Source organism: Pteropus alecto, unplaced genomic scaffold, assembly GCF_000325575.1.
Source record: "Pteropus alecto unplaced genomic scaffold, ASM32557v1 scaffold25, whole genome shotgun sequence".
NCBI lineage: Eukaryota > Metazoa > Chordata > Mammalia > Chiroptera > Pteropodidae > Pteropus > Pteropus alecto.
In genome coordinates, this window is record NW_006441955.1 from 27,443,207 (window position 1) to 27,457,337 (window position 14,131).

At 32.8% G+C, this 14,131-nt stretch overlaps 1 protein-coding gene and 1 pseudogene across 1 annotated transcript in view; one reads left to right on the forward strand and one right to left on the reverse strand.

Annotated features, from left to right (window-relative positions):
• The window catches only part of ADGRL2 (adhesion G protein-coupled receptor L2), a 180,719-nt gene that overhangs the window by 135,697 nt on the left and 30,891 nt on the right, over positions 1–14,131 (forward strand). Inside the window, exons 6-10 of the mRNA XM_025052092.1 lie at positions 4,192–4,485; positions 5,041–5,144; positions 6,007–6,192; positions 7,001–7,039; positions 9,834–10,017. Coding sequence (XP_024907860.1) covers positions 4,192–4,485; positions 5,041–5,144; positions 6,007–6,192; positions 7,001–7,039; positions 9,834–10,017 — 807 coding nt within the window. The remainder of the gene's footprint in view (positions 1–4,191; positions 4,486–5,040; positions 5,145–6,006; positions 6,193–7,000; positions 7,040–9,833; positions 10,018–14,131) is intronic.
• On the reverse strand, positions 12,069–12,157 carry LOC112486070 (annotated as a pseudogene).

Below are 14,131 nucleotides of genomic sequence, written 5' to 3' on the forward strand. Positions count from 1 at the left end.
ATGTTCCTACAGCTGTGTTTCATTATCCAAAATAGTTAGCTATTTTTTAAAATTATTTCTCCCAAGTTAGCCATTCTTAAATATTCCCAGAAAGTGAAAATTCACATTGACCTCTTATTTAAACCCTTAGTGGTAAAAAGTTTTATCTGACCTAAATTTTTCTTGCCGCTGTTTGAATCCTGTTATCTTATTCTCTCCTTATAATTTATCTTCATATACTTTTAGAGAGACTCCTGTCTCTGTCATCCAGGATGCGTGCTGATATCTAGATAAGGCCTTGCAGAACTGTTCTGGACCATAAATTTAGGTCAAACCAATAAGCCACTGTCAGCTTTCCAGAAGCAAGATCCAAGAACTGATGGGACAGAGCAGTGAGAGATCATGTTCTCTGCCTGCCATACAAAGCAGTGATTGAGTGGATTGACTGAAATTCACAAGTCTTATGTACTGGATTTGCTAATATATGTTACCAAAGCTTATATTGTGCTATAAAATTATCCATTCCTTTCATTTTTCAGTGTAGACTGCTTCATATTGTATTAGTTTCAATATTTTTTCCCATTTATAAATACAAGCCTTTTATTTCTAACGGTACAAGTATACTATTTCTTTGCCTCGATCCTAGTTTTTGAATAAATCTTTCTTTTTTTCTTTGAATTTCCAGCTTTTCGTGATCTGCATATAGCTCATTTGCTCTAATCCTCTAAATTATGTCCATTTTTCCTCTTTCACCTTCTTCCTTTCTAAAGTGAGCTTAGAAAAAGCCCATTTCAGTCTTATTTTTTAACTCTTTTCTGTTTCTTAATTTGAATTACTTTAATTTACTTTTTCTGCCTGCAAATTTGATATACCAAATATTTCTGAAAAATATTGTGTCTTAGATTTTGACAGCTCCTGAATAATTACCCTAATTATTAAGTATGACACATATGAGAGAAAATTTTTATCAACAGTGCCAGTTAGGTTTATTTTTTTAAGGACCTATTTAGCATAGAATACATATTTCTTGAAACATCTTCCCATTGACAATAAATGTTTTCAATAAAAATGACCAATAATTTTAAACATTAAATAAGGATAAATTTAATGAATATGCAGTTTTGCTTTACCAGGCTACAGATTAACTTGAGCTGGAGTTCATTCAGTGACTAATGGGTGAGTTCTTGGACCTGAATGATGGAAATATCCTACTCTTAGAATAAATAGATATTGTACTTAAATCTTTTCATACAGGAAAAAGCTGGCAATAAATAGCAAGTGCTTAGTAAACTACCATAGTAAATTGAACCATTTTTATATGTGTTTGTCGACATCTTTATGGGTCCCTATTAATATATTTATTAGCATTTTATTAGCACTGTTTCTAGGTCTCTCTACTAAAATGATAATAGTAGACAATGCTAAATCACTTAATCTAGATGTTTGATACAGCATCCTGATAAGTGGGGTAGAGCTCTGTAAAGTAGGGTTTGAATTTCAAATATAATTCTGTTGGGAGTTCCATGTTTTCTATTACCATTTATAGAATATTCTAGAGTTTTGACCCTTTTACCACGTAAGTTTCAGTATGAAACTTTATTGTTTATTACTCCAGCATTAGGCTATCTTTCCACACCTTTTCTTCTTTTAGAGATTGACACAGAACACAATATCAGTTAAGTGTTCCAACATAAGAGCGGATGGCTTTGTGGAATGCCATACTTTTCCAGAGTCTATGAAAATCTTGTAACTAGTAAAGCTAGAAAAGTAAGATCATAGCAGTTAAGAGTATGGAAAAGTAACCTTGAACAAATTGTTTAGCCTTCACCATGGCTCAGTTTCCTCATCTGTAAAAGAAAGATAATCATAATGCCTACTTTATGGGTTTGTGGTAAGGATGAAAAAAGGTGATCTGACATTCCTTGAATGGCAATTAGCATAGCATCTCTCACATAAGTTCTGAATAAGTGTGAGTTTTTATCAGATGCCCTGTCTTCACCTATGGAAAGAAATACTAATTTTTAGAAGTAACTCTGCATTTCTAGCTTCAACCTTATATAAAAAAATTGCTTTCCTTGAAGTTGCTAAACGTTAGCCTTGCAAAATTCCAGAAATTCTGGTTATCCTTCAAAAAAGTTTAATTTTGCCACTTAAAGTTTATTTTCACGATAACCCAATATTTTATTTACTTGCCTTCAAAGAATGTGTTGATTCCTTTAAACTTCTTTTGATGAACAAAAAGTGAAAAGGTATGAAAATTATCAAAAAAAAAACCTCATGGAAGCAGACCGCAGAATGTTGCATGAAATGTTATGCATTTATTAGAGGTCATTTTATTACCTATTCTCACTGTTATTATGAATCTTTGCTGATGCTTAGCTAACAGATCACTAATTCTAGGATTGTTCATTTGTATTTCAGTGATTAAATGCGTCCTAATTAGTACAGTGTTGTGGGGTACATAAGATGGTGTAGTGCTGAACCACTTTGCTCTACCCTTTTCTCATATTGCTCCAATTCTCTACTTTCCTTTAAAATTGGATTCAGCAGCAGTCATTTGACATATGCAAAAGATTGTGATGCTTTTGACAAATGTTAATTGAGAAAGCACTGAAAGCCTGGCTGCATTGTAATCAAAAGAAAATTACGGAGGTTTAACAAGATGTCAGGCAAGCGCTTTACAGAAAAAGATAGACGGGTTTGAATGGTTCCTACAGCAGCTGGCTGGGCATGACGTTTGACTAACATACACCGGCATCTCTCATCTGGCCAATGAATTATGCCCTGGAAACAAAACATATGCTTAAGAAGTTTCCCTGGTTATAGAAGGAAAAAAGAAGTAGAAAGTGTGTAGTGCACTTATTGATAACAAGATCTTTGTCACTACGAAAGAACTAATAACTAGTTTTTCTGGTAAACAGCATACTCTGTCAGTAGTTTCAGAATTGTATAAACAACTGTTTATGGACTAGAGCTTAAAACATTAAACATAATGATAATAGGAACTTGTTTTCTAATAAGTTTCAACGTTCTGTTTTGTTTCTTATGTATAGAGAAAGCATAAAATAAGTTACTATTTTTATAAGATTATTTGAAAAAAAGTTATTTTTAATTTGCTATGCTCTTGACATCATATTTATAAGGTTTTAAGAGCCAGTATCTATAAATGTTGATAAAACTTCAGTGTGACCACCTAATAGATTTCAAATGACAGTATTAGAATTTTACTGAAAGAATTTTTTTGTTGTTTAATCAAATGATTATTAATGAAGGAAACTTTAAGCTCCATTTTTCAACCTAGTGGATTTCACAGTTTGAAAGTAATGTTGGAAGTCAAAAATAATCTTTTAAAAAACTTCTTTTTAAATTTCTACCTTTAAATGGGTAAATAGTTGCTTTTATACTCTCTGCTAAGAGTCAGTAAATTAATACAGGATTGGTTTTGAATTAGGCATGATTTTATCTTACCTATTTTCTTGATAAGAGATTGCATTATAACCTCAGACCAGAACTAGTTGCTTTTTCATACCTACATTTTCAAAAGTAAAGATGCTGAAGCCTTACATGTTTTCTTACTAAAACAGCACAAGCGTGCCAAGCTTATCTTCTGTTTGGGTCTAATCAAGCATGCTCAAAAGTCTCTCAAGCAAGAATGTCTGCTGGGTGGAAAGATGTCACAGTATTTATTTTCCTGCAAGATGTAGAGTGGGTGACTTTAAATTTTCTATTGTCCTAATTACATGTAATTGTCAGACTTTTGTTGACACTTTGAATTTGATTGTTTATAGAGTATGAATTTATACAAGAAAGTAATTTTTCTAAGTTATTTAGTAGTGAAATATGCATTTGGTATGTACATTGAAACTTTATATAAAACTGTCCTTCATTTCCTATTAGGTATATGATGAAATTATGCTTAGATTATATTACAAATATTTCACTGAGGAGTAAACCTAACACAATTAGAATCATACAGCAAAATCTATAGTACAGCCTACACTGCCATCAATTAGCCAACAATATGAATAAATTGGAATAAACGAAGAGATCAGATCCCAGCTACTGATGTTCTCAGTAATGCTCATTTTGTTGGTTTGAGTATAATTGGATGAGTGGGGTTTTGTGTGTACATACATGCACACGTTCAAGTGTGTGCCTGTATGTGAGCGTGAGTGTGTGTTTGAGATTAACATGCTCATCTTTTTTCCATAGTGCCTACCACAGCTGTGACAATAACTTCTTCAGCTGAGCTGTTCAAAACCACAGTACCAACCACAAGCACTACTTCACAGAAAGGCCCCATGAGCACAACTGTAGCTGGATCACAGGAAGGAAGCAAAGGGACAAAACCACCTCCAGCAGTTTCTACAACCAAAATTCCTCCTATAACAAATATTTTTCCCCTGCCAGAGAGATTCTGCGAAGCATTAGACGCGAGGGGGATAAGGTGGCCTCAGACACAAAGGGGAATGATGGTTGAACGACCATGTCCCAAGGGAACAAGAGGTATTTCTTGTAAAATACTATACATACATCTTAAATTTTAGTTTAGATAGATTCTGAATTACACTGAAATGATTTTATTTGAGGAAGGAGAGATTTAGCTTACTTTGTTATTTTATTTTATTTTATTTTTTTTGCTTTGGGAATATAGCATCTGTAGATACCTAAAGGTTTTTAAACTGTGAAAATCATTTAAGATCAGGCCCTGAATTACTTCTCCCTCTTAAAGACCTAGGTCAAGCCTGAGATTTTTGCCCATAGACTCTGGTAAGGCTTTCTTACTGCTGCCTTTCTCGTTATAAGTATCATTTTGGATGAATCCCAAGAAAATTAAGAGTTTTTTGTTTGTGTGCTATAAATGTTTGACATTTCTATGCTGACTTTATATTTACAGTTTGTAATCTGCATTTTACCCTACTTTTTGTCAGTTATTGTCAACTAGTACCATTAGCGTTTATTCAAAATTTAACACGCAAGGTAGGATCATCATAGCTGATTTCCTGAATGCATGCAGAAAAATGGTTTCAATTTCACTGTTGTTTTCTACATCTGTTGTAGGAACTGCCTCGTATCTCTGCATGGTTTCCACTGGAACATGGAACCCTAAGGGCCCCGATCTTAGCAACTGTACCTCACACTGGGTGAATCAGCTGGCTCAGAAGGTTGGTTGGAACCTTTTAATATGATACATATTGGTGATGAAGGGCTTTAACTTCTAACACAAATAATTGAGCTTTGTATGTTAAAATCAGCTTCACTGTTCTTTGTTCAGTACAAAAGTAAAAAATTATGCATAGTTTTGTCTGTAAACTATTTATTCAAAGTTACATATGTTTTGGGGCATGCTGTTTTCTATGTTAAGCTTTTTAATGAGTAATGAGTACATACTTGCTTAATTTCATTTATATTTAGTTCTGTTTCTTTTGATGTTTGTAAGACTAATAGTGCATTGGCCTAATAAATCAAATATCATTATGTTTGCAATTGAATCTACAGAATGCAAGCAGATGTTAATATCACAGATGATTATAGTAGAATAAGTAAAAATGGCTTTAAAAGAAATTAATAACTTTAATATTACAGTGTAATGCAGTGACATTTTAGTTTCTCCTTTCCCATCTACCTTTCTGAAATGCAAGCAGTAGATAATAACCCTCAGGATCATAGTGATTACATTCTGATTTTAATTTCTAGATCACTGGAATAAATAAATGAGATTTTTAAATAGCGGTTTAAAATGGTTACGGTGAAATGAGAGGGCTGTCTGAAAACTTAAAAAGGATTTCTGGTTTTCTTTTTTTTCCTTTTGTTTCTTTTAAATGTCTGGTTGAAAATTTCTTTTGTGTGTTGAGGATCTAAGAACCTTTAATCGTCTGAAATGAAGAGAAAGTTATCGGTCTCAGTTACAGATTTTGACATATTTGCAAACATATTTTTCACCACAACAAAAATATTTAGGAGAATAACAAGAAGCCACAAACAGAACAAGAAATCTTACTGAGATAATATAAATTGGCATTTCAGATCAGAAGTGGAGAAAATGCTGCTAGTCTTGCCAATGAACTAGCTAAACATACCAAAGGGCCAGTGTTTGCTGGGGATGTGAGTTCTTCAGTGAGATTGATGGAGCAGTTGGTGGATATTCTTGATGCACAGCTGCAGGAACTGAAACCCAGTGAAAAGGATTCAGCTGGACGGAGTTATAACAAGGTAGGTAGAGATTTTCCGTTATTTTCAATTAGATATTTTGTATGGCAGCTCTGGATTCTTCTAGCAATTGACTGCCACACCTCTGGCCCCTTTGACATACAACTCAGAAACAAAACTTCTAATCGGTTCGTTTCCCAAGAAAGAATTACAATTGAGAAAGGAGCAATGTGACCTAAAAAAAAAAAAAGTTAATTACCTGAGGGAGATCTTAGTTGGTGGCAAATTCTTCTGCCTGTTTGTGGTCAGTACTGTCACTTTAGAATGCATTTGGAGAGATTATGTGTCCTACAACTCATATAGTTTGTATACTAATACACTGAACTCTTAGGGTTGTAGCAAAATTATGATTCATGTAGGAATGTTAGACATTGAAATACTGTTTTCAGTGCAGGTTTTGAGAGAAGGACGAGTTTCCCTCGCTAGGAGTATAGTTTCCTACTGTGACAAAAATTTGATAGTTATTTTAACTGTAATGTAAAATAAATGTTTTATGAGATTCATATGAGTTCAAAATCTGTGGCCAGTATGGTTTTATAGGGTGAAAAAAACAATCATTTTTTTCCTTTTGACCATGTATTTTGTCTCTAGTTTTATCAAGATGCTTTGAATTCATATACTTAGAAAAACACAACTAAAAACTATAAATACATAATTTGAGCAGTCAGTGTAGACTCACAAAAATCCAGAAGACTACAGTACCTAATAAACTCTGAGCTCAGGAACACCGCTTAATTTTTGAGGATTTCTTCTTCCCTCATTTTCAACAGGTAAAATCTAACCTCTGATTTTCTTTTCTTTTACTAAAAAGCTCCAAAAACGAGAGAAGACATGCAGGGCTTACCTTAAGGTATCTCTCCTGTGCTGTCACCTGCTTTCTCCCTTCTTCAGCTACCTGCCACGCTCTATCATCTTGCTGCATGATCCAATGTATTTCAGTCTTTGATAATTATATAATGTGCCCCATATCAGCTGTACAAATGTTGGCTTTTCACAGGTATATTACTCTCAGAATAAGCAAATAATTTATTTTTATAATTTTTGCTGTTTTCCCATTCACCCAAACGTACAAGAATTTTAATGAAATATCCCCCGAATTGGAAAGTAATCATACAGTCTCTTTGTTTCCTGTTGTCATCTCTGCAGATTTAAAAAAAAAAAAAAAAAAAAAAAGAAAACCTTGAGTAAAACAGCTATGATATATTCTTGGCAGTTTATCATATCAAAGACTGTGTAGTCATAATGTATGTGCATGAAAAAGTCACTGCTTTCTTATCTCTGTGGTAAACTGTAAAATAAAATAGGCTTTGTCCTGAAATATTTAGGGGTCATTTCTAGAATCAGGTTGATATTGGGATGGGTTGCTAGAAATGAAATGTAAATAATGTGACAATGCCATCGATGTGTGTTATATGTTGGTTTTTATCAGGCTAAAAAGAACAGAAAGCCTCTGTTTGGCTTTGAATCCTTGTTTACGTCGGCTGGTTTTCCTCCACGGTATACCATGCTAGTTCTGTGCGACAAATCAAAATAATAATACCACATTGCCATTTGTTCTATTCTGAATTTTAAAAGTTTCACTTGGGAGGATAGTTACTTTCTAATCTTACTCATCTGGGGACCATATCCCAAACCTTGAAGAACTAAACCATATACATGTGACAGGAAAAAAAAAAAAAAAAAAAGAACTTCATAGTTTTTAGAACAGAGGTTATTCAAAAGCTCTGACTTCACCAATACTGGTTGGCAAGGTCTAGAAAAAAAGAATGGCATTTCACTAGTTAGTAATAGGCATTGTGGGATCTGAGAACTTTACAAGAAACAGTGGTCAGAAAATATGTTTTTAGATAGTAAAATTCTGGAAGTCTCATTTTAGCCTTTATAATGGGGGGCAAAGAAATAACTGCTAAAGAGTGTAGAATTTGTCATACTGAAATTTTCAATTCAGTTTTAAGGTATTAGTTAACGTGTGAACTGTAATCATTGGGGTGTCACCCAGGACACATATCTCAGTGGGTAAAGAATAGCTTGTTTCCTTTGGCAGGGAGAAACTACTTCAGGAATATGATTAGGCTAATGATCATTTTGATTCCACTAGAAAAGTACTAATGATAATAAATAAGGAGTGTTTCAAATTAATAAAAGCATGCCATCTGCAAGTCATGTGTTTACATAGTAAATTTCAGCATGACCTTAATTTCTGGCCAGTGTCATTTTCAGTATGTCACAAATGAGCTTCACTGTTCAGATAAGACTCATAAAACTCCTTAAATTACAAATCAGAAGCTGACTTACACTATGCAAATGAAGTGGGTCCCCGCTTTGTGACAGAGGACTCATTTGTAACTTAGATTAGAGGCTCCAGACTGTATTTTTTGGTGACTAATGAATCTGGCCTCAGCAGACCAATTTCTGTTCCACTCTAGTTAATGGCTGCAGTAGTATCCGTGTGAGCATTTTGACTATTCTATCTCCCATTAGAGAAAGAAAAAAGCCTTTAACGCCACTTGGAAGTATCTTCACCTGCCAGGAAGGTCGTGGTGGCTCACAAAGCAGACAGAACAAGGATATTAAGATGGATTAAGCTAATTAATCTTACTCTGACAGTAGCCTCAAACAGCTTTTCCCTTTGCTTATTTTAATATAGTACCTCAAACTAGCAATTTTTGTTGTTCTTTGTGCAATGAATGTTCTTTTTTCCTCTGCGATTACTAGTAGATCAAAACAATTTATATATGGGCGTAATGACGGATTATGACTAGGTAAATGAGATAGAGTAAATAAACTAAGTGATTTTGGTTATCTAAGCCATAGTCATTGTATAGCTACAATAAGTATCAGTACAGAAGCCTGCCTTCATTGTTTAACTGACTGGGTTATACTTTTATTTAATGTTATTTTGAAACTAAACCTACATATATGAATATTTACAACTTTGATGTTTGTGAAGACTTTATTCTGCCTTTCTGTTCTCATTAAATGATTTGTATAGGCTTTAAATATTTTGATTGTTCTCTTGATTCATTTGAAAACAAATCATTGTTTATGAATTAAGATGTACTCTCAAGTGTTTGCTGGACAGATAATTGGAATAGTGAAACTGTTCGCAGTTAATTTACAGACTTTGAAATCATCTTGGTTTTTTTCCAGTGGTAATAAGCAGACAGTGTTATAAGGCACAATTTAGGTTATTATTTTTATTCAAATTCCAAAAAAACAATGCATTTTAATTTCAAGCATAAATATTCAGCTACTCCAGAGACCTCAGTGTTTTCTAGTTAGAATATTTAGGTCTTGAGATTATAAGTAGGAATGACTGTGCATGTAAGAGTCATACCTCAGGTTAAGATCTGATGCTTGGTTGTATTTTTAACAACTGATATGATTAGATAAACAGAAACAAGCCATCTTTTTACACTTATTCTTTATAATCAAATAGTCTACAATCTTCAGGTAGGCCTATTTTGAAATGGTCAGATATGTTACAGGTTGACCAGATATATGTTGTCCAGGTGTTCTTCATCTTGAATTAAAAGTCAATCATCATGGCAGATAAGTATTACAATTGTCACTAATCGGTGATTGAAAATGACCTTGGTACTAGAAGCAGTAAAAACTAATGATAGTTTTTCTAATGGATGCAGGCAATTGTTGACACAGTGGACAACCTGCTGAGACCTGAAGCTTTGGAATCATGGAAACACATGAATTCTTCTGAACAAGCACATACAGCAACAATGTTACTCGATACATTGGAAGAAGGAGCTTTTGTCCTGGCTGACAATCTGGTTGAACCAACCAGGGTCTCAATGCCTACAGAAAATATTGGTAAGTGAATCAATCTGTTGACAGGTTTAATTTTAATTTAGAAGATCTATGTTTAAGAGAATGTTTCCATTCTGAATCTGTTATTTCCCAGTGCCAACCTTCTCTTTTGTCAAGTTATTTTTGATTGTCGAACAAGACAGATTATTGATCACACTTCATAAAATTAATGCAAAAGCCAAAATCTATCCTATATCTTTGAAAAGCTGGTTTTGTGTGTGTGTGTGTGTGTGTGTGTGTGTGTGTGTGTGCTTCATCTGAAAAATCATTAAAAGAAAAATGTGTAAAGAGTACTTAAATGCCCAAATATGGATTACTTGAATAATGAAAGTGCTTGTTCTGGAACTGTGGTAAATGCTTTTCCATTTGATATAATATGTTCCTAATGAATTTAAATTACTTTCTGGGATATATTCTCCCACTCAAATATTTTAGGCAAACAGAATTTGAGCCAAATGTTTATATTAAACACAATCGCCTTCAGGTGAAAATGTGGTCAGTGAACTCCATCTTCCATAATGCAGAATATCCATGCTTCATGGATTGCACAATAGCTGCAGACAGTTTGAAGCATAATTTAGAATTTAAATGTTGGCAATGAGAGGTAGGAATTAACTTGCAATGATGTTTGAAAGAAGTACAGTAAGTATAATAAAATTATTAATTTAGGCTTGATTGATTTAGAGTTGATTATTTAATGAAGTTGAGCTCAGATGAAGTTTTATAGTATCCCTTAGTAAAGTAAAAAAATTTCCCAAGCATATATTTAAAAACAAAAAACAAAAAACAAACAAAACCCAGGAGGAATGGTAGACTGCTCTTTCACCAAAAGAGAATATGTTGGAGCAGCAAATATTGAATGGAGTCTTGCTAGCTGGAATGCTATATCTTATTGCCTAATTGTGCCTGTCTAAATTATGAAACTTTATATTAAAAAATGTAGGAAAGTAAGGTATATGTGAAGAAATAGACCTTAATCGGATTATACTTGGATTTAAATTCAAAACCTTAAGTTTATTTTAAATAACTAAATTTTTAGAAAGAAATAAAATATTAAAATCCTGTTTTTATTAAGTTTTAGAAGGATAAATAACTCAATGACTTCACATTAAATGAAGTCAAAATAATTTGGCCTGTCATGATCTGGGAGACCAGTCATAAGGAAGTTATGCTCTACCATAGCCTTAGTAGTAATACAGAATGAATAAAGCTTCCCCCTTCTGTCTTAAGCTTTATTATTTTTGAGGTTCATTTTTAGTAGTCTAATGAAATTCCTAAGGTATACATTAAACAAGTCTTCTCAAATGTTTCCAGTAATGTACCTGTAAGGATAAAGGACTATAGACTTTATTGTTTTAGAGGGTGAGTTATAGAAAGTGTTATTTGAAGTGATGTGTTATGACCTCAATTTGTATTCTAAATTTTCTAAAGGCTATTTTAAAATCAGAAAAAAAAAATCTAAAATTTCCCTCTTATGCTCTAAGAGTGCAAGAAAATTTGACAGGCAAGGTTGACAGTCTGTGCTCCCTCGCATCAGCCTCATATAATGTAGAATGCACTATTATATGTTTGGGATATTTTTATTGCAGTTTGAGACATAATCTGAAAATTTAAATGTCCAGGAATATATTTTCCCCAATACCTGTGTTTTTCCAAGTTTTAAAAGATTATTCTTTTTTAAAATTAATTAATATTCAATTATATTTCAATTGATAGTCATTATTCTTTATTAATTTCAGGTATACTGCATAGTGGTTAGACATGCATAATTTACATAGTACCCACCTGGCACCATATATAGTTATTACAATGTTATTGACTATATTTCCTATGTTGGACTTTACATCCCCGTGACTATTTTGTAACTGCCAATTTGACTTCTCGTTCCCTTCACCGTTTTCACCGATTCCCCTTAACCCCCCTCCCATCTGGCTACCATCAAAATATTCTCTGTATCAATGAGTTTGTTTCTGTTTTGTTGGTTTCTTTATTTTTTTGTATTTCTTCCTCCTTTCACCTTTTTCACCCAGCTCTCCACCGCTCTCCCATTTGGCCATGAATTTGTGTGTCATCCTTGCTCAAGGCCATGCTAATCTTCTCTGTATCATTCTAATTTATGTATATGTGCTCCCAAAGTGAGCACTAAAGGATTATTCTTCATACTTCTTTTTTAATTAATAAAAGAACATTGTGGGTGGAGATTTTTATAGAATGTAATACACATATTACTAACTTCTCAAATAATAATGCCCTAAAGTTACTGTATGCATATATTGATTACCCAAAAATTATTACTATGAAAGTTGCTTTGCATATTTTATTATAGTTATGTCTTTTTATTTCTAAGATATAAATAATTTTTGTGACAAGCATTATATATGATTTAGTATAGGAAAACATTCAACTTTTTCCTAAGACTTATTCTCTTTTTAGACAGTAGGACTAAAATATCCTTTTCCGTCTTCACCCTCTTGATGCTCTTATCTAAATTTAGGATGTGGTTATAGTATCTTTGGTTTTTAAGACAATTTGATTTTTCTCCTTAGGGATTTCTCCTTGAATCCTTAATTTAACTTTATTATATGGTTTATTCTTATGCATGACCTCATAAAAATGGTATAATTATATCTGGTATAATTGTATCTGGTTATAGCTTTTAAAAATCAACTTTGAGGTATAATTTATATACAGTAAGAACAGTTGTTTTAAATGTGCAGTTAGATAAGTTTTGACAAATGTACACCCATATAACCAACAGCACAGTCATTTCTGTCACCTGAAAAGAGTTCTTAATGCTCTTTTGCAGTCAGTCTCCTCATTATCTCCAGCTCTAAGCAACCAATGATCTGTTTTCTGTCACAGTAATTTAGTTTTGCTTTTTCTAGACCTTCAGTTGAATGGAATCATACAATATATCCTATTTTTTTTATCTTTTACACAGTAATGTTCTTGAGATTTATCGATATTGGTGCATTAGTAGTTCAGTCCTTTTTATTGCTGAGTAGTGTTTCATCATAAGGACACATCACTACTTGTACATTTACTTACCTGTTAGGCATTTAGATTGTTTCCACTTTCTTACTGTTATTATGAAACCTGCTATTTTCCTAAGTGGTTGTAGCATTTTACACTACTAATAGCAATGAGAGTTCCAGTTGCTCCACATTCTCACCAATATTTAAGGTTGTCTTAAGTGTCTTTTTAATTTTAGCCTCATGGTTTGTAGTGGCATCTCATTTTGGTTTTATTTTGCACTTATGTGATTGCTAAGTTATGTTTTGTTGATAACTGTTCAACTTTTCATATGCTTCTTGGCCATTTATCTTTTTGTGAAGTATCTTGTTCATATATTTTGCCCACTTTTAATTAGGTTGTCTTTTTATTAGTAAGTTATAAAGATTCTTTATATATTCTCAATATAAATTTTTTGTTGGGTATATGTATGGTGAATGTTTTCCCTCAGTATGTGACTTTTAAAATTTTTGTAGTATCTTAAGCAGAAGTTTTTAATTTTAACTAAAAAATCTTTATTACCCAGTTTTAACATCTTGCTAATCCTGTTTCACTTCTTATTCTTGCCATTTCATTATTTTAAAGCATATCCTAACATCATGTTATTACCGTAAATGATCCATATTTTATTTATTATTCATTCATCCATTTATCTGTCTATCTATCTATCTATCTATCTATCTATCTATCTATCTATCTATCTATCTATATTTATTTTAGGCGAGGTAACCCTTGGTTGACCGTACAGATTGTAAGGACCTTGTCAGCTTACAATCTCTCTTTTATTTTATTTTTTTTTTACACTTACAACACCTGGTCTTCCTCGGTGGTCTCCCATCCAAGTACTAACCAGACCTGACCAGAGAGGTCAGACAGGATCAGACAGGTTCGGGCTTATTCAGGGTGGCATGGCAGTAGCCATACTTTATAAAAAACACATCGTCACTTTAATAAATTAACAAATTTAATAAATTAACAATTTAATAAATTAACAAAAATATGTTCAAAAGATAACAAAAAAGTGTTTAAGTTGACTTGATTTTTATAAATTGTTAACTTATCTGTTAGGATACGGAAAAGTCCATGCCATACATTTTATTGGTAC